The sequence below is a fragment of the Antennarius striatus genome, chromosome 5 (genome assembly GCF_040054535.1).
Source record: "Antennarius striatus isolate MH-2024 chromosome 5, ASM4005453v1, whole genome shotgun sequence".
In the NCBI taxonomy this organism is placed as follows: Eukaryota; Metazoa; Chordata; class Actinopteri; order Lophiiformes; family Antennariidae; genus Antennarius; species Antennarius striatus.
In genome coordinates this window covers 25,293,953-25,314,243 of record NC_090780.1, presented here as the reverse complement: position 1 = coordinate 25,314,243, position 20,291 = coordinate 25,293,953, and the positions used below count along the sequence as shown (strand labels likewise).

The window sequence follows — 20,291 nt, the reverse complement described above, 5'->3', positions numbered from 1 at the left end:
CTTTAGTTTTAATAACGTGGTGATTGTAGATGCATTACGGCCATATTCTTTGGAGAGATCAACCAAACGCATCCCTTTTTCAGACTTTTTTATCATCTCTTGATTTGTTTGTACGGACAAAAAAACTCTTTTCTTCTTTTCTTTTCCTCTTTTCTCCGTCACTTTCTTGGGGTCCATAGTGAATACTCTAAAAGTTAATATATTTACGTAAAACTATCAGAACACCTCATGGGTCGAAGGCCGAATGACGAGGACGCTGCATAGACACCGATCTAGCTCCACACAGAGGTCTGTCTGAGCCAATGGGATGACAGGATGCTAGGTAATAGCCAATGACAGAGCAGCTATGAGAATGTTGCGTTCAGGAACCTGTGGGAGCTGCGAGTATCAGCCCATAATGTGTTTTTACGTTTCGTAACTCGAAATTTCTTTCGTAACTAGAGGCAATATTTTCCTGTTGAGGCGTTTCGTCAGTAGAGACATTCGTAGGTAGAGACATTCGTAGGTAGAGACATTCGTAGGTAGAGACATTCGTAGGTAGAGACATTCGTAGGTAGAGACATTCGTAGGTAGAGACATTCGTAGGTAGAGACATTCGTAGGTAGAGACATTCGTAGGTAGAGACATTCGTAGGTAGAGACATTCGTAGGTAGAGACATTCGTAGGTAGAGGCATTCGTAGGTAGAGACATTCGTAGGTAGAGACATTCGTAGGTAGAGGTACCGCTGTAATTTTATTTGTGCCGTTAGAAGTCCTGCGGAGCCACAATTAGACACCTCCTGTTCTGAGTCCCTTCTGTGAACTTCTGCTAAAACCCAAACGCCCACACGCTCTGACCAGACACCATGACATTTTAATTTTTGAACTGAACATCTAATTAGTGCTGCTTCACAAATAAAACTCGGAGAAGAAAGTTTTCCCCTTCCTGCCGTAACCCGATAAAGACGATGATGATGGTGTCGTCCATCCTCCTGAACTTTACTTCTTCAGCGGTACTTCCTCTTCATTTCGCCCTGCGGTGGATGTTTTAGGTGAAAATCGGGGGAGAGGGAATAAATCAACCCCGCGCATGCTTCCCCCTCTTCGTTGCCACGCTGCCCTCAGGTGGGGTAATTAAACCCCGACTGCTCCGGCGAGGCTGCATCTCCGTTTCTAAAGGATAATTGTCTGCAGACGTTTGAATGGTGGAATCTAAATAGTTGTTTGTTCATCACGAGTTCCTCCGTCCCTGGTAACGTCTGATTCTGACGGTCGGTTTGTCGTCTCTGGAGCTCGTTTTTCTTCGTTTCGGAGCTTCAAAGCGAAGGAAGGTGTTCTTAACAATTTATGAGAATTAAAAGGCCAATCCACATCAGAGTCTGTAAACGAGGCCAACGCCGCTCCCCCCAAAACGGTTGTTTGTGATGTTTATTTACTGATCGTCACCACGTCACCGTGGCGACTGATGCCTTTTTCATGTGAGACCAGACCAGACAGGAAGGGAAGCTTTCGCTCCGAAACACTCCATCCGTAGAGGCGGGATCGATGTCCCGGAGGCGAGACCCGGCGGGGGGTCCGGGACAAGAAGAGGCCGAGGATCCTCTTATTGATCAACAGAGATCTGCCCATCAATAGCCGCCAACATCAAGAACTGTCGGCCGTGGTATTGATCGAACTAAACCTCAGTGCGATAGGAAGAGAAGCTCCAGCTGTTTGTCACGAAACGCAAGACGACCGTCGGTAAACAAGCAAAGACATCGGAAACATTTCGTAAAAGATTTTAATGTGAAGTTAAGGTGATTTAAATCCACTAAGGTAGGTTTAATTAAGCTAGGTTTAATTAAGATAGGTTTAATTAATCCCGATCAGTTGATCTATGACTTTGTGGGTCAGAATTAGCTAGTGAGCTAATGAACAACGGAAACCCGACTCAAGCAACTTCAGTGTCGCGTTTTTTGCGTACATGTCAACATACGGGCGTGGCAACATCAATCGTTCTTCTTCATGGGTTAGCTGCTAAATGCTAGCTGATAAAAAAAACACAGCAAAGCACGTATTAAAATAATAATTTTAAAAAACCCAGAAAGAAATGAGGCAGTCGAGTCTTAAAACAGACGATTCATCAAAAAACAAGAACAGCTGGATGTGAAAATGGAATTAAAAATTAAGATCACCTAAAGGATAAAAATTATGCACGCTTTGAACTGTTCTGTGTCGGTATTCCAGGCTGCAGGTGTACGAGAAGTAAAAGTTCGTTTTCGGAGTTTAGAAAAACTTACGTTTGCACAATAAAGGACAGCAGTGATGTAACGTGGGAAATAAGTCGATAAATAATAGCAAATAAATCAAAACACTCAAGGCTTCATATATAAAAGCGACTTATGCAGCATGCAGAGAAAAAGGTATTCATGAACGCGTATTAAAATAATCATCTACCAGCTGAAGCATGCATGTTTAAAACGCTCCTCTATGCAGATGACATCATGTTTTATTCACAGAGATAAAATCGCTTCCCTTCAACACTTTTTAAACTATTGATAATGAAACTTTTCATTAAAACCAAGCTAATTTTCCTGCTTCTGGTATTTCTGTGTGATTTATGTCGGATAATGTTTACTTCGGTAATTAGAGGTTGTAAAAAGATAAAAACAGGGAATAAAATCCAGCTGTCCTGACTCGATTTCGGAAGTTTGAGGGGAAACAGAAAACCTTAAAAGAGACACGATTGGGCGACACCAGGATTTTTCTTCAAAGGTAATCAGACTAAACCAATCAGTGTCTAGGTGGGCGGAGCCTGTGCTTCGGTTGGCTTGTGTATATAAGAGACGGACGACTGGAAATCAGAAAATCCATCTCACGTTTTTCCGCCTGCTAGAGCCCCAGTAATCTTAGAATTCTCGTCCTTTGGGAGTCCGACCTCCTGACCGGCCAATCATTAATGAGGAATTATTCAAACGTAACACACATACGGTGACAACACACAAACACACACACCGCCCGTCCCTGAACGCTTCATTGGTTTTGGCTGATTGTGACTTTAATCACTGGCCTCCACAGATAAACTTTACCCACTGAATGCTTTCTGTTCTGTGGTTTCCCTCCATTATGAGGAAGAATAATTAATCCAATCAATTGCTTTATGCAAATTCTGTCAAAAACATTGGGACAGAACTACACATTGTCCCTGAACTGATTTAAATTTCAAACACTAATAACATTTTTCTTTTTGAAAGCTTTTTTTTTTTTTAATGTATGTGTGTTTGGCGAAAAAAAAGAAGAAGTAATTTCTGTTGTTTTAATCATAAATAGAATAAAAGAAAAAACTATTCTGTCACTCAAAATTAGTCCGACTCCTTTTTTTGACCTTTGGAAAATGTCAAAAACGCATAAATTACACCAGAACTCTTATCGAATGTATGTATTTAATATGCGGCGCACTTAAAGAACGCCGCATTAACGTCCTCAGAGTCTCTCAAGAGAACAAACGGCGTTCCCCGTGAACGAAGTCCCGTTTAGTCGTTTAGATGAGTCGTTAATGGACGCGTCACGGCGTAAGAACCAGTGAGACACTTTTGATTCAAAACCTTCACTTTAATGAGCAGCAGGATGGAGCGCTTTTAAATAACGTTAGCTGGGAGGGAAGTGTGTGTGTGTGTGTGTGTGTGTGTGTTAAAAAAAAGGATGTAACACTCCTTATTTGTGACTTCCACTTCATTATATTTCATGCATTTGAGGTTCCCGCCTGAATGCAGAACTTTCCTTCCACGTTTCATCTCACACCGCCTCTAGTCGGACTAACTCAAAGCTCGCCGCCACCCGTCAGCCGCTACCCATAATGCACCACCTGCTCATCTGCAGCAATAACCACAGCGATCACTCACATGAGCGACGCTGAGGCCAAGAAAAATCGTTCACTAACGGGGTTTGGGATAATTGATGGAAAGTTAACGTACCGAGTGTTGTGAGTATTATCAAAATAATATTTTACTCGACTAAAATGAAGATTTCTGGTTGTTCAGGTAAAACTCGGTTTACGTCGTTCATGGCTTAAAAAAAAAAAAAAAACGACGTAAGTTGAATTAACTCGTCTCCAGGCTAAACTGAAGATAATTATTCCCAGTTCCCAGAATGCATTTTGATAATACTTAGTTAATATGAATCTATTATCTTATTATCCACATGATGATATCGAGCAGCGTAAACGGTTCTGATGACGCTTCATGATTATGATCAGAGTCAGATTTACTGTCTAGTGGACCACATACTGTATGTACGACCTACAGCACAGATGGAATTAGTCCTCTGAGACCCACGGTAAACAGGCAGTACAACAGGCAGTACAACAGGCAGTACAACAGGCAGTACAACAGGCAGTACAACAGGCAGTACAACAGACAGTACAACAGACAGTACAACAGACAGTACAACACATCAATCGTGTGGCGAGAACCGATGGAGGCGGAGCCTGGTGTCTGCTGCCTTACTGTAGCGTCTGAGTGACTTCATTCTGTGGCCTATTTTTAAAGCGGAGTTCAGCAAATATTCTGTGAGTAACTCCTGAAAGCTGCTAGAAAGGCTCGTTGGTAATGGAGACGAGGAGCTCGACTCCTCTTACAGATTTGATTTGGGGCTTTCTGGACTGAGCTGGAGGCGTGAACAAAGGATAAATGAGTTATTTAATTGGCCATTACCTCATCAGAGACATCTCTGACACATTTAACCATCTCATGACCTCATGACGCGCCGCTGCTACGTGGATCTAAATCAAATTCTGTACAGTTATCGGTTTGGAGAGCCTCACGTTCACACGAGGATGAAAACGTCCCAACAGGAGGTGGCCCAGATACGGATGTTACGAGTCCCAGGAGCGCCGTGGTCTCCCTCACATGGGGGGCCGCGAGAGGGGATTCCAATAAAAGGGAGCATCCTAGCCGAGGAGATCAATTATTAAACTCCTACTTTTCCACACGGGCTATTTTTATCTCGCTGGCTCACAATAGATGGATGTGATTTATTATTTCCATAAAGAACGGGATGGGCCAATGGCTCTACGGCCACGTCTAGCTCAACGTAATCAATAAAACCAGGTTTATTTTACGGCTTCTGCTCCAAAAAAACTTTTTATGTTTCAAAGCGCTGCTTCCTGTCGACCAGAACCAACAGGAACAAGCCCTCGGCTCCTGTCCGGGCCTCCATAACCCGCCTCCTGGTTAGACGTGAAATTGAATTTAAAGTTTTATTGCCCATTTCGATGCCTTAAATGGTCCATTCCCAGAGGTCTTTTGTGGTATGTGCCACCGTTACCCTGGAGACCTGTCCTCAGGAGGACTTTGTTCATCTGTTGGGGACTATTTCCAGCTGTGGATTAATCCACATTTCGAGCGAAGACATCGGCTCCATCCATCTGACCGTCGTGAGGAAGAGGAGTACGTTTGGTGCTGATGGTGTGACTTCCACCCCAGCCAGAGCGCAGGTGTTGCCGTCATGGGGAATGTAATTACGACTGCTCCACATTCTGTGTCCGCCGCGCCCTGAAGGACCGAAGCGCAGCCTCACACATCGAGCCCGGCGGCCGTGTGTAATTAGTTTCTGAAATGTGTGTTTTTCTCAGCTGTGACGATGATGAAGGAGCTCCCACCGAGGTCCAAAGTCTATCAGGAGAGTCTTTTCATTTGGATTCACCGTGTAGACGACCGGTTCTAACGGAGAGACGGGTTCTCTGAAAACAGAGTGAGAAACATTTAACTATAGCAGAGAGGGAGGACGTTTACGTGACGACTGTTGAAACACAGGTAACCCTCGGTTCATGTCGTTACCTACAGAGGTTTCCGCACCTAAAAACCTTTAATTTCTCAAAAACTGAAAGTGCGCCTTGTTGTGCAGAAAATACTGTTCCAGGAGACGTAACGGTAGATTAACGTTCTCACTTCTGTACTGAACTTTATTAATTCTTCTTCTTCTTTTCCTTTCGGCTTTTCCCTTCAGGGGTCGCCACAGCGAATCAATTTCCTCCATCTAGCCCTGTCCTTTGAATCCTCTTCTCTCACACCAACTGCCTTCATGTCTTCCCTCATTACATCCATAAACCTCCTCTTTGGTCTTCCTCTAGGCCTCCTGCCTGGCAGTTCAAAACTCAGCATCCTTCTACCAATATATTCACTATCTCTCCTCTGGACATGTCCAAACCATCTCAGTCTGGCCTCTCTGACTTTATCTCCAGAACCTCTAACATGTGCTGTCCCTCTGATGTACTCATTCCTGATCCTATCCTTCCTGGTCACTCCCAGAGAGAACCTCAGCATCTTCATCTCTGCTACCTCCAGCTCTGTCTCCTGTCTTTTCCTCAGTGACACTGTCTCTAGACCAAACAACATCGCTGGTCTCACCACAGTTTTGTACACCTTTCCCTTCATTTTAGCTGAAACTCTTCTATCACACATCACACCTGACACTTTCCTCCACCCGTTCCATCCTGCCTGGACACGCTTCTTCACCTCTTTTCCACACTCTCCATTGCTCTGGACTGTTGAGCCTAAGTACTTCAAATCCTCCACCTTCTTGATCTCTTCTCCCTGTAACCTCACTCTTCCACTTGGGTCCCTCTCATTCACACACATGTACTCTGTCTTACTGCGGCTAACCTTCATTCCTCTCCTTTCCAGGACAAACCTCCACTTCTCTAGCTTCTCCTCCACCTGTTCCCTGCTCTCACTACAGATCACAATGTCATCTGCAAACATCATAGTCCATGGAGATTCCTGTCTAACCTCGTCTGTCAGCCTGTCCATCACCATGGCAAACAAGAAGGGGCTCAGAGCTGATCCCTGATGCAGTCCCACCTCCACCTTGAACTCCTCTGTCACACCTACACACACCTCACCACTGTCTTACAGTCCTCATACATGTCCTGCACCGTTCTAACATACTTCTCTGCCACTCCAGACTTCCTCATACAATACTGAACTTTATTAATTAATTTTAATAATATTTGGTTAATATGAATCAATTTTAATCTATTTTAATCAATTAGATTTCATTTTTTAAAATATAATACAGAAAAACGGTCTCGTCTTAAGCTGCTTATTCCTCATCGTGGGTCACGGGGGTTGCTACGGGATAATAATATGATAATATGATGTTTTATTCTGATTTATTGTACACTAACGTGATATATGTGTTTTTAACGGTTTACTAAGTGATTTCATGATTCCAGTGTTTGTGTCAGACAGACGCAAATTGGAGGAAAATGAGGTAAACCTGATTTTTCCGTGTATTTTTTCCCCCCAAAACTGATGTAACTTCGAACAACGTAAGTCGAAATGTACAGTGTGTCCTCGCGCATTCGCGGATCAACACTTGTGACTTCACCTCATCGCAGATTTTTGATCGGCAGTCACGTGATACCGTACTCGCATTCTACTGACGGCGTCAGGAAGTGCGTTACGTTCTGTGAGTCTCGGACTTTTGTGAGACACTAAAGCGCTTCGGAACACATTAACTGCGAGTAACGAGGGATCCTGTATACGAAAACTTTCGAGGTGATTCTGCTTCATTTTTCTCATGATTAAATTTATACCTGTTTAATGACGACTCATCAAAACACTCAAGTTTATTAATTTAGAAAGATTACTGAGGATTCTCCAAATATTTTTCGGTGTATAAACTAAAACAAAGCGAGCTGATTGGCTCCCGTGGAACCCTGTCCCCCGATAACCTCGCCTCTCCTCTCGTTACGCCGTTGATTTACTCCGGCTGACACCGACGGAAATGGCGGTAATGGGATTCCGCCGCGCTAATCACCGCCGTGATGACTGCATGAATCAGCCTTGATTACCTCGCTTGCGCGTTTTACACGGCGTAAAGCTCTCGCCGCCGCGTTTTACAAGTGCGAGTGGGCGTCTGGGCATAAAAGCCTGGGAGAGGAAGTTTCCTAATGAAGCAGATTATCTGGAGGCTCTGCAGCTCAAAACCTGCAACGCCCGACACGTGAATCCAGAGTTTTTGTGTCAGTAAACGCGTTTAATGCGTTAAACACAGCGGTACCTCTACTTATGAAATTAATCGTTTCTGGAAGAAATTTCGTAAGTAGAGACGCGTTTTTCATGCAAATGCCCTAATCCGTTCCAAGCCCCCCAAAATTCAGACATAAATGTTTTATAAAGCATAAAAATGCATCAAAACATGTAACAAATACATGTTACAATTAGGTTATTACACAATAAATGAGAGTTGTGGATAACGTAAAAAACAAAGAATAAAGTAAAGAATAATAATGATGGTCATTTACCTTTTAACTGCTGTCCTCATTGTTTTTTGCCCTCTTTGGTTCATGCCCTCTTGCCCCCCCATGAACAACAGAGTGAATTCCAGTCCTCCTTCTGAACTTCTCCAACCACCCACGCGACGCCTTAAACTCCTTAAACTTCCTTTTGTTTTAATAACGTGGGATCTAAAAGTTAATATATTTACGTAAAACTATCAGAACACCTCATGGGTCGAGGGCCGAATGACGAGGACGCTGCATAGACACCTATCTAGCTACACACAGAACCTGTTGGAGCTGCGAGTATCAGCCCATACTGTATTTTTACCTTTCGTAACTCTAAATTTCTTTCGTAACTAGAGGTAATATTTTCCTGTTGAGGCGTTTCGTAAGTAGAACATTTCGTAAGTAGAGACATTCGTACGTGGAGGTACCGCTGTAGACGCGTTTCTAAACTCAAATCTCATTTGGCTTCACTCACAGGTTTATCCTCCTACCAGATCATTTCATTTGAACCCATCAGAACGCCTCTGGGAATGCCATGCTAACAGAGCTGCTAACTCCATTAGCATTTAAGGTCCCATGACTTGACAAAAAAGCAAATTTTCAGTTTTCAAAATAAGTTTATTTTTAAAGAATGATTCCATTTCCAGGATTTAGTTGGTGAAATCTTTGGGGTTTGACACCCGGGTGTCACTCCTGTCAGAATTTTTGGCGCTCGCCGCTCCGGCTTCTTTTCTGACCGGGCAGAACCTTCACCCGGCCGACAGCGATCCCAGATAAATTAAACATGGGGGACAGGATGAATAAAGGAGACGACAGGTGGAGATGATGAAATGCGGTGAAGGAACGGCGCTGCCTGTAATTATATCTTTCGACACCTCAGGAAACCAAACGGGGGGAAGTTTTCATTATTTACCGGTGAAAGCTGCTTATTACTGAAAAGTAGCACAAACAGCAGCGTCTTCTATCCGTTACCGTGGTGACGAGTTATTCTTTCGCTGAGCCGAGACTAAAAATTTGATGTGAAGAGGTTTCGGCCGTTTCGGAAATGCATCGGAAAAAGCATGTTTATTGTTGTTGTAACACGACGTCGGATGCGGTTGGATTCCAGGACCTTCTGAGCGTCGCTGACAGAACTGGTTCAACGATGTTTCTCCAGGTCGATAAAGAATTCATTGGCCAAACGCTCCAGGAGCCGATGTTAAACATCAGGTTACATCTGTGTCGCTATCTTTCGTCTCTGATGTTCGTGTCCTGAAGGATTATGGGTAACGGCTGCTGTCCTTTTTTTGGTTTTCAGGTACAACGTGGACACCAGGAGCTCCAACCTCTCCAAACATGTAAGCATCGTTCGAGACATTTGGACACGTGTTCACAGTGATGTTTGAATGATGAAGAGGTCAGAGGTCATCAGACGGGTCAAAAGGACCCGGATGATTCATTCCAAACTTCTAGCCTTCATGTAGCTTCTGCTGTTAGCACACAGTTCATCCCTTCTAATATCAGCACTATTTGTGATGACGCTAGCTAGTTAGCTCACCTGTGGCTAATTAAAACATCTTTTTTCAGCTAGCCGCCCCGTAGCTAACGGCTAACACCGTCATCCAATGCTCAATCTGAATGTGTGAACTGACGGAAATGAAAATGAATAAATTAATAATAAGTTGCGTAAAAGTTTGACTTAAAGGTGAACTTGTTTTAGTTTAGGTTTTAGGTTTAGGTTTAGTTTTAGGTTTAGGTTTAGTTTAGTTTAGGTTTTAGTTTGGCTGTTTTTTTACGAAGCCTCACGTTAACTTGAGGTTCTTTTCGTTGTCTTCTCAGCGTTTCCTCTAACTTGTGTCTACCTTTTCTTACTGCCTGCACACCTGGATGAGCAGAAGGTAGGTGACATCATTTCCCATCACCCATCCGATGCCTTAGCGTGTGCTAAAAATGACCTTTCACGCTCGACAGGTAACACGCCATCTGGACGACCTTCATTTCGAAGTTATATTAGAATTTACCACCAGTGTCAGAGTTCAGTTGTGATGCTAACGACGCGGTCGGATGGTGGGATGGTGGGATGGTGGGATGGTGGGTTGGTGGTATTAAGCGTGTGCTTTTGCTCTCTGAAGGACTTCCTGGGTCAGATGTTCTGCACGTTGGGCGAGATCATCGGCTCGACCGGCAGCAGGCTGGAACGGACGCTCTCGTGAGTACCGAACGCTTCGACGTGTAACGTCCCAGCATTCACCCGAGACGGCGTCCAGTGTGTGTGTGTGTGTGTGTGTGTGTGTGTGTGTGTGAGACAATAACGTTTTAAACAGTTTTCAATGAAACTCTGTGGAAATGTGGGCCTTGAGGAAACGGATGATTAGATTTTGGAGCTTATATGGAAGATGGAGTGAATCCTGGAGGAAAATTTATGAGTCCTGGCAATGACCCCGCCCCCTTCTGCCTCTGATTGGCTGACTGTGACAATGACATCGATGTTACTGTTACAAGATTTAAAGGTCCTGTCGTTCTCTTAGTCCAGAGGGTTCTCTAGTTTTTATCCTTCTAATAGAAGTGTTATCTAGTTAAAAACTTACCCAAACCTACAGGAAGTTTAAGTTAAAAGCAAGAATTTTGTTAAGAAATTGAGACGTAGAATCACAGGTAAACCTCAGCCTCAGAAAAATAAAGTTTAACTCGACTTTACGTCTGTCTGCCACAAATATTGGCAAATATTAAGCACATAATATGTTACTGTACAAGAAATCGGAATAAATAAATTTTAATTTTCTCAAAAACCAACAATGCACCTTAAAATCTAGTGTGCCGTCTATATGGAAAAATGAACAAATGAACAAAGAATATTCAACAAAGAATATAAATGTCAACGCCTTATCGCTGATCGTGGCTCCAATCAGGAGGCGGAGCCAAACACAGCCATTCAGACGGTCCTAACAGCTGAAAATACCAGAGGGCGCGTTGGGCGAGCGGGTCAGGAACGGGCAACCAGGTGACGGCTAATGATGAAAAACAAGAACAGAGGTAAAGGTCGGGGGGGTTTGGGTTCACGCCACTGGAAAACAAGGGGAGGAGGAACCAGGAAGAGGTGAGCAGGTGTCGGTTGAGCTGTTTGGACGCGAGTGAAGTCCCACCGTTGAGTCGCTTCCATTCAAAGCCGGAATCCCTCGTCAGAGTCTTTTCATTTCCTCAACCTGCCGTCTGTTGGCGGCCATTAGAATGAAACGCTGACTCGGGAGTCATCACGGCGGCGTCTTCATTGCACCTGGCCCTCGACTTCCTTTATTAGATCAGTGAAACTCCACCGGGGAAAGCCTTCAGATGTCAGTATCCTTCAGGTGGAGCTACTCGTGTCACATTCCCTCGTATCGAAGTGCGACTGGAGGTATTTGAAATTCTGACGGTCACCTGTCCGTTTGATTGGACCATCGTTATCCCCGCCGCTGACAGCAGGTCGGACGGAGTGGCAGCTCCTCTTCCCGTCGAGCCGTTTTCCAGCCTGGCGCTTTTCGCCCCCAGGCTGGAAAACATGAAAACGAGCCGAGGCGGCGGTTTTTTCCCTGAACCTGTTGTTTACGCGTTGGAAGCGCCTGAAGGGCTTCCACGTGTTGGGTTGATAATTAGACGGGTGTCAGGATGGGGGCCGCTCCGACGTGTTTGAAGCGTGATGAAGCCGTTTTTTGAGGGATTGTCTCGCGACACGAAAAGACGACTGGGGTGGAATGAAATCTCTCGTTACATCGCATGTCTGGGGAATATTAATCACGCTGATGGTTGGAAACCACGGCGATGAAGACGTACAGGAGATCTACCGACTATAAATCGCGTTTCTGGGTCCCGTCTCTCGCTGATTGGCTCGCCGTCGGGAACATTACCGAATTCAGATGGAATATCAATGAGGGGGGTGGGGCGATGTTGGTCCTATCAGGTAGAGCTACATGTTTGACGTCAGGTGTGTTTGGAAGCCGATAGAGGTTATTGATCACAGGAGACTCCAACACGGACAGAATTCACGCCTGATTCACCTGCTGGTTGCGTAAACAGCGCCAGGAAGCGTCAGGAAGCTCATGTCGATCCGACACGGTCCGGCGCCAAAAAGGGAACCGGTGTCAGTTACACCGGGTGAGTTTCACACCTGAAAACACAAGCGGGCTCGGAAATACTAAAAGTATATCGATCCTCTTTTTAATGGCAGATGGGTTGCCAAGGCAACCGAGAGGTGCACTTTGTGCTCCGGCAGCGGGGAAAATTTCCAGCTGGGCGACTCGATTCCACAGTGTTGCACTTCAGATGACATCACAACCACGACGAGCTGGCTGGGTGGAGTCAGACGGCCTGGGGGGCATTCAGCGCACGCAGGAAAGGGTTACGATGGAAACGCACCTCGAGCACCTTGCGTCATTATCCATCCAAGCACCATGTAGGCCTTTGTTTAGGCGGCTTAAGTGCTCGCAGGTATGGTTCTGCAATAGCAATCACCCACCTGCTGACCCGTACCGAACCGCCTCCTGCGCCTCGCAGTCCTCCACAATCAATCATGAGGCACAGGCGCAGCGTTGGGACTACATAAAGGAGTCTCTGGAAAGGTGCTCGTTGTAGACGGAGTCAATTATATACTGAAGATTTCCGATCACAAATGGGTCTCATGCTGGGTCTGTTCTAAGGCAGAACCCTTACTCCCTCCCAGGATTCGGCTGAAGGTTCAGATCGCGTTGAGCCGCCAGATTGCCGGGTTTAGTCGAGAAAATCTGGTTCCGATTTTAGTGTATGACTTCCTGAATTTGTACGTTGTGGAGTCTCCAAAGAATAGATTCCCCTTGGCAGTGGCGCCCAACCCCCGGGTCGTGGACTAGTATTGGTCCTCAAGTCAGTTGGTACTTGTCCTTGGGTCAGTTGGTACCAGTCTGTGGGTCAGTTGGTACCAGTCTGTGGGTCAGTTGGTACCAGTCTGTGGGTCAGCTGGTACCGGGTCACACTGAAAGAATCTAGAACTTCCATTATTTCTGTTTTTTTGTTTCTGATCCGATTCTCTTTAATGTGTGGATTCTCTCCTCCACGTCTGTCTGTGAGTCACTCTTGACGCTTGTGGAGAGTCTTGCCTTGGTCACATGACTACCCTCTTAAAGGGGCCACTCCGGTCGCTAACACAGAATACATTACTGCTAAACTGAAACTACCAAGATAGCGAGACCAAGAAAAAGCAAACATCTTTGGAAAATTTGGTTGAAAGAGCCAGTAGGAGACAGGAGAAGAACCTACGACTACAGAGAAAAAGAAAGCTGCAAAATGCCGGTTTTGTCACTTTATTGTGTTGAATTTTGCACCTCTTTCAACTACTATGTGGACGAGAATCAATTCCACGTCATGATTCCAAACACAAAAGAAAACCGGGGGTTTGTGACGCTAGTGGCGCCTGAATCGCTGTTCTTGATTGGTGAACAGAAGAGGAAACACAAAGAACCAGCTAGAAGTTCAGGGGCTCAGTAGACACGGACCATCCTCATCTCCTCATTATCCTAAAGTAGTCCAAAATCCAACAGTCTCAGTTTCGAGACACGCTCCAACGTTTACCTCCTCTGTGGAAGTCATTAGAAGAAAATGTTTGCTGTTAAACAGCTGAAATGGACAAATTTAAAAAAGAGATTTTTCTTTTTTTAGGTCCCACAACTTTAGTTTCACTTCTCTTATTTTCACCGAGGTGCTTCCTGACATGAGGAATGGTCTCATTGAGCTCGAATCTGCGACGATTGATTGGTATCCATGGCAACCAACAAGTGAAGGTGTCTGAACATGGAAGTAGGGCGCGTATGACCACACTGGACTCTTCCCGCTTTCAGTGGAAGGAAATAAAACGCCAAAGTGCCTGATTTAGAGCGAACCAGGAAGTAGCACATTTCTTAGCTTCTATTTTTGTTTTTTGTTTTTTTTGCTGGAGAAATATTTCAAAACCTCGCTTCTCTTTGGTTTTCCATTTTTATTTAATCACAAACACGTCGCCTCAGGAAGAATAACAGCACAAAAGCGTTTCTCCCCGCTCAACGCTTTATTGCGACGGCGTTTAGCGTCATGTGACCGTCGACTCTACGACTTTGACGCATGAGAGTCTCACGGATGTGATTAAATATAGTCATTATAGCACATGCATGCCTGTGGTCGTTGTATTCCTCTGCAGTATTCATACGTAAAGAGCAGTTGGTGTGATTAAGTATTAAAAAGCTATATGCAGATGACTCCTTGATGTTTCAACACCCAGCATGCAAATGGTGAAACAAACTGGCGCCAGCCCAGAGCTTTGATCACTACCACTGGTTCCCAGGCGCTAACATCGCCCAACCCTCTGAAATTAACTGATCTTAATCTGAACCTTTCTGGGTTTTTAAAAAAACAAACCCCAAAGAATTAATTTGAACAAAAACCTTGAAGACATTTACAGAAACCTCAGGAAGCAGCTCGACCTCTTGGTTAGACTTTGAAAATTAAGGTATCCTCAAATGACACGACCGCTAAACGCATCACACCTCCACACCAATACCGGGAGTGAAAATGGTTATTACCATCCCATAATGCCTCATGATGCCCTCCATTCAAAGGGGATGGTTATTACCATCCCATAATGCCTCTTGATGCCTCCATTCATACGTCTGCAGCGTTTTAAACCCTCTCTTCAGCTCAGGAGATCGACGCTTCTGTGCACTCAGTGGTTTTTCTGCTTTCATTACGGACTAAAGACGTTCCTGTTTCTACCCCCCCCCCTTTAATAACCGAGCCCATTCGGGGGTCACGGTGCCGCCGTGAAGCGCGGCCTTATTTATTTCTCACATGCATAATGAAGTCTCCTCGGCTGCAGACGACAGAAGCGAACGCCCCCAAATAAATTAAACCCTTCAAACATCAATTTGCAACAGGAACAAGCTGTCGAGGTGTGTTATTGAGATGTATGAGCTGTGAGGGGGGGGGATTAAATCAAAGGGAGAAGGTGAATGGATACCCCCCCGCCCCCTTGCTTTAATGAAACACACACTTTATGTTCTCACCGGCAGCGACTGAACTTCTTCTTGAATGAATTCACTCAAAACTCTGGACTGGAACGACTTCAGAGAGTCAACTCGGACTATCTGGGCAGGTATTTTTTATTGCCCCCCGCCCCCGTTCTTCACTATTGATGAGCAGCAGCATTGTGGCAGCCTCATAAATTATCGTAATTGCGTTCCAGATTGCGAGTCCCTGTTCGCTGATGAGATTAAGATTCAGATGAATTATGTCCTGGCAGGTTCCCTTAGTCCCCTCATTCACATCTGCCCCCCTACCCCCCCCACACTGGCGTCTCCATCCCATCGCCGACCGCCGGCTTGAATCGTCTTAATTAGGCTGTTCTCGTTCTGCCGTCGGACGATGACGACGTTTATCAGTTCGGATGAAGCGTCGGCTTCTGGAAAGAACTCGGTTCTGATTCCCGAGGAAACGAACGGCGACTGGCAAGAACTGATACCAACGGGGTTTTGTTAGCATCTGTTAGCCCAGTGGTCCACAACCCGTGTAACGTCAAACAAGGACCGGTACTGGTCCACGACCCAGGGGTTGGGGACGACTGATTTAGTCCACGGATTTGACATTTTTGGCTCAAACTCCAAACTTTTCTCCATCTTTGTTCTCCAGCCGCCGATGCTTCGTCTCAATCGATTCAAACGACTCTGAAATCGATGTTAGTCAAATTGGCAATTTGACGACGGTTCCCCTCGGTTATTTAAACCACATAAAGTTCCCCCCCACCTCCGTCGGTGTTGAGATAGTCGTCGGTCGAGGGAGGTGCTGGCGTTTAGGAAGAGACGGTCTGATATTAGCATCTGTAGTTCGGACACGGCGGCGTGAGTCCACAGAGACCGACGCTCCGGTTGAAAATAAGCACAGATGAAAAATAGCGTCTGGCGTTTGGCTCCCAAAGCCAATAAGAGGAGACACTTAAGAACAACAAATGTGCTTCTGCAGGGAACATTTGTCACGTTCAGCATTTTCCGTGCTGCTGGAACTGTTTTTCGCTGCATCTGTTGGAACTTTTTGCCACATCGAAGGCAGACTTGCATAAAATTTTTTACCTCATTTCCATTTTTTTTTTGCATCTTTGTCTAATTAAATAATTTGTGGAGCTGTCATAGCGTTCCAGCCGAACCATCGCCGCCCCCCCCCAGGCCCATGCAGGCAGTAATGGGGCAGCTCTTCAGGGCATCTTCGGGGTTTTTGTTGGGTTTATCTCTGGCTTTGGGCTATTTATAGCAGCGTTTCCCCTGCAGGGGACCACCATATTTTATTTAGGCTCGCTCGCTGGTGCCGCTGAGGCTGAGTGTTCCTTCTTATCACCGCTGCATCTTTATGTCTCCAGTTTAAATTTGCAGAAATGAAAAATTTTGACCGTTAAAGGATAAGCAGGGTGAGATGCAACCGTCCAAAGGATCCTGACAGCTTGTGCTGTTGAGACAAGCAAACGGGACGAAAGGTCGGCGAGGGCAAACCAGTCGTCATCCATCAACACCCGATCAGGTCTCGGGGGAGGTGGAAGTATCTCCAGGACAGATGGGTTATACTCCTGCCCCGTGTTCAAGGTCTTTCCCAAGGTCATCAGTCAGAACGGAAGAGATGACCAAGAGTCCAGCTGATCAGATACAGTACCAGCAAATAGATTGTTGAGAAATCCGTCCTTCTTCCCGAGACCCGCCTTTCTACGAAATTTCTGATGGTGACACACCAATAAACCCATCGCATAACAGCCTTCGCAGTCCTTTACCTTCCCCGTTAGACTCAGTTGACCAGGTCGGTTCCTGAGCCTCACTCTGTTTGGTCTTCAAGACATTTCCGCTTTACTTTTTTGGAATTAGTTGGTAGTTGTTGGCTGTCTCCAACTATTTCTGGAGAAAAATACTTACGACACAAACACAGAAGATGTTTGGAAGACGTCTGGAGCGTTCTATCATTTTAGTGGTAGCTAACTTCTCTCATGTCTTCTGAATGGCCTGACCTTGGAAAGCACTTTGAGCTTATTGCTTGAAAAGTGCTTGAGATGCCGAGAGGGATTGGTCATCAGAGAAGAACAAAAAAAATAGCAGCAGTAAAGTGGTGAGTAATGACGGAGAACAATTTGCAAAGGGATCAAAGAAAGTTTCAGAGAAGTGAATAAAATTCTTCAGAGAAAAAAGGAGAGTAGTTGGAAAGTCTTCAAGCGTCGTCCCTGCCAAGTAAAAACTCTCCTGTCGATTTTTTTTTCTCTACCTACATCAGAACAAATGATTTGTCACCAGGTCCAAAGCCCTTGAATTCGAGCTGTTTTATCTTTTCACACGGACGTGGTTTCATCTCGTCTGCCGGTTTTTTTCCGACTTCCGATTTCTTCCTCTGATGAAGAGACGGAACATCTTTTCTTGTCTGCGACCACAAAGATCACACACTGACCAAAAAAAACGGTCGTTCCCGTCAGGTGTGATTTCACGAAGCGAGGAGGGGGATTTGTGGAATTCATTCCCTTCATCAAACAGTGACTGTGCATAATTCAAGGAAAACGAACGATGCCGCTTCCTTACATTAATTCTTCAGTTGGGTGAAAGCGATACAGATATAAACCACAGAGGCCTGTAAGACATCAAATATTCATGCGTTTTACATCATACATGTTAAGTAAAGATGGATGTATCTCCTTCTTACTGCCATCAAAGAATGACGTCAAAAACTCCCGCAGACGAAGGCTTCCATCTCCAGCTGGACTCGGTATTGATCGAGGGGTTTTCGTCGTGTGATTGACGGCCCGGCCGCTCACATCCATCGATGAAATAAGAACATACATCAGCGGGAAGACCTCACTAAAATGACAGAAGCCATATTTTCTTTGGTTTGACGTCACGAGTTTTCAGATCTCCTGAGACGGATAGGGATAGGGTCAGGACTTTGCCTTGGGGGGGACCAATCCTGATGCCTCCGCCTCAATTTTGAGAACCTGACATGTTGCCCAGGTTCACGGCGGTGTTCTTTCTTTTGGATTCCATTTGTATAAAGCAAATAAATATAAATTAATTTTCTTAAATCCACAATTCCTTAAGGGCGCTCCATTATTTCCCAACCTCCTGCCGTGATTATTTTTTAACGTTCTATCTACATCTCTTGTCACTCCTTCCATCGCTCCTCTTCTTTCTTCATCACAGCAGCAAAAAATGAGGTCAGAGCGTCTCAAGAGATGGATTTCTATTTCCTTACATGCAGCCAGCCGCTCCCGGCCGGCACCTCTCACCACCCTGCTTCACATTTACACTGAATAACCATTACTTATTCAACTGTTTGAATACCAGCGAGAACACGGCGCCGTCACACGACCACCTGAAAGCCTCCGTCTTCACGTGGAGGAGCAGACCGTCGGATCGACTCTTTAATTCTCTCAAATGACGCCTCCTCTTTCCTGTTTCCCACCCCACTTATGATCTTTGCAGGATGTTGGAATTAGCCGTTTCCTTCGGTGTAGCGAGGGCAATTAGCGAGGCAGCGATTGCGCCGCTCGCTGATGAACATGTTCCCTTTGTATTTTACAGCTCCTCCTCGATGCTCAACCTCAGGCCTGCCGCTCGTTAATTATTAACGCTAACCTAATAGCTGCTAGCTGGGGCTCTGGGTCTAACCTAGATAGGATGCTGTTGCTGTCCAGACGACTCTCTTTGGCTTTGAAACGACACCCAACACATTTTACGAGATAATCCCCACGCGATGGCTCTGTTGCCATGGATCGCATTATGTACCTCCGTGTTATAAATATCTGCACTCAGAATGTCACGTCGAAATGTCATAATGTTCAAATTATGTTCTTCTAATTGAAAACTGTAAAGGAACTTAGACCACATATGGATCCCCGATACCTGTCAGCAGCTAAATAATTGTCAGCACCTGCTAATACACGCTAACACGTTTAGACAAACACCGAGGCGGCTCAGTTTCCATTTTTTGTTTCATTAAGCAGTCATCCCATAATAACCGTACTGTCGTCGTACTTAATTAAAGTCAGTGCAGTTTTATTTACAGTAGAGCCTATAGTAGAACCTCAAGATACGAGTTAAATCTGTTCTGTGACTGAACTCGTAAGTTCAAGAAACGCAAAAGTCACGAAAACACACGAGCTACGTCACGAGAACGAGATCCGGTCTCACTGATGTCGTATCCATCCACCAACACGGTAAAGAATAAGATCGTATGTCGACTCGTATCTGGAGTTTCTGCTTCATGTTGTACCAAAAGAAATGGATCTCCAGTCACTTCACACGTTTTTAATTCCTACCAGGATTCCAGCAGTAGATCAAATCCCTGCATGACGAGAGGAAACATAGACGCTGTTTGTAATACAAATTAATGACATGAATGTATAGAGAAGAAGAGGGAGAGGAGCTCAGTGCATCTTGGGAATTCCCTCAGCATTATAAGCATAGCACAGCATAACTAAATGCTAGCATAAACTAGCTTGTGATCTCATCGCTTGGGATTTATGCCATTTTTATGTGGCAGAAACTGCATAGTATGTGTTGTTTCCTGACTCAAACTGGTCATTAAGGAAACTATAAAGCACCACCAGTATAACCAGTGTTATCCAGTGTTGACCTGGTTTCCTTGAAACATTATTTTCCAGCATTTGTATGTAGGCCAAAGTGGCGTGAAAATGGAAAGCTTGCAGGAAGGGAACAAAGGCAAAATTCCTTCATTCCTTTCCTGTTTTCGGCTCTAAAACTCTTCAATAATGCGCTGAAGTAGCGGCGTTAAAAGAATTAGCCACAATGGCCCCTCGCTGCCAATTAACGCGCTATTCTCAGCCTGCGTGAAATTTTCAACGCATTCCACAGGAGAGTAGACGCGCAGTTGAAAACAGCAGCACGCATAATGAGTCGTCCTCCTTTTTATGGAAATGGATAGCGCTGATGCTATCCTTCATTATCCGGGATGGACACGCTCGAGAACGGAGCGCATCTCCCGGTGGCTGCCATCGACTTCGTAATCACATGTTTGAGGATGGAGTCGTTTGGAAAGAGTGTCTTCCCCA

The 20,291-nt window shown here is 45.1% G+C and overlaps 1 protein-coding gene across 2 annotated transcripts in view; it reads left to right on the top strand.

Annotated features, from left to right (window-relative positions):
* Positions 1–20,291, top strand: part of LOC137594880 (copine-9-like) — a 65,465-nt gene that overhangs the window by 16,833 nt on the left and 28,341 nt on the right. The window contains exons 2-4 of one of the 2 annotated variants that reach the window (XM_068314474.1): positions 9,546–9,585; positions 10,067–10,125; positions 10,360–10,436. In XM_068314474.1, the coding sequence (XP_068170575.1) occupies positions 10,375–10,436 (62 nt within the window). In that variant the 5' untranslated portion in view covers positions 9,546–9,585; positions 10,067–10,125; positions 10,360–10,374. The remainder of the gene's footprint in view (positions 1–9,545; positions 9,586–10,066; positions 10,126–10,359; positions 10,437–20,291) is intronic. The other variant, XM_068314473.1, reaches the window with a different exon arrangement.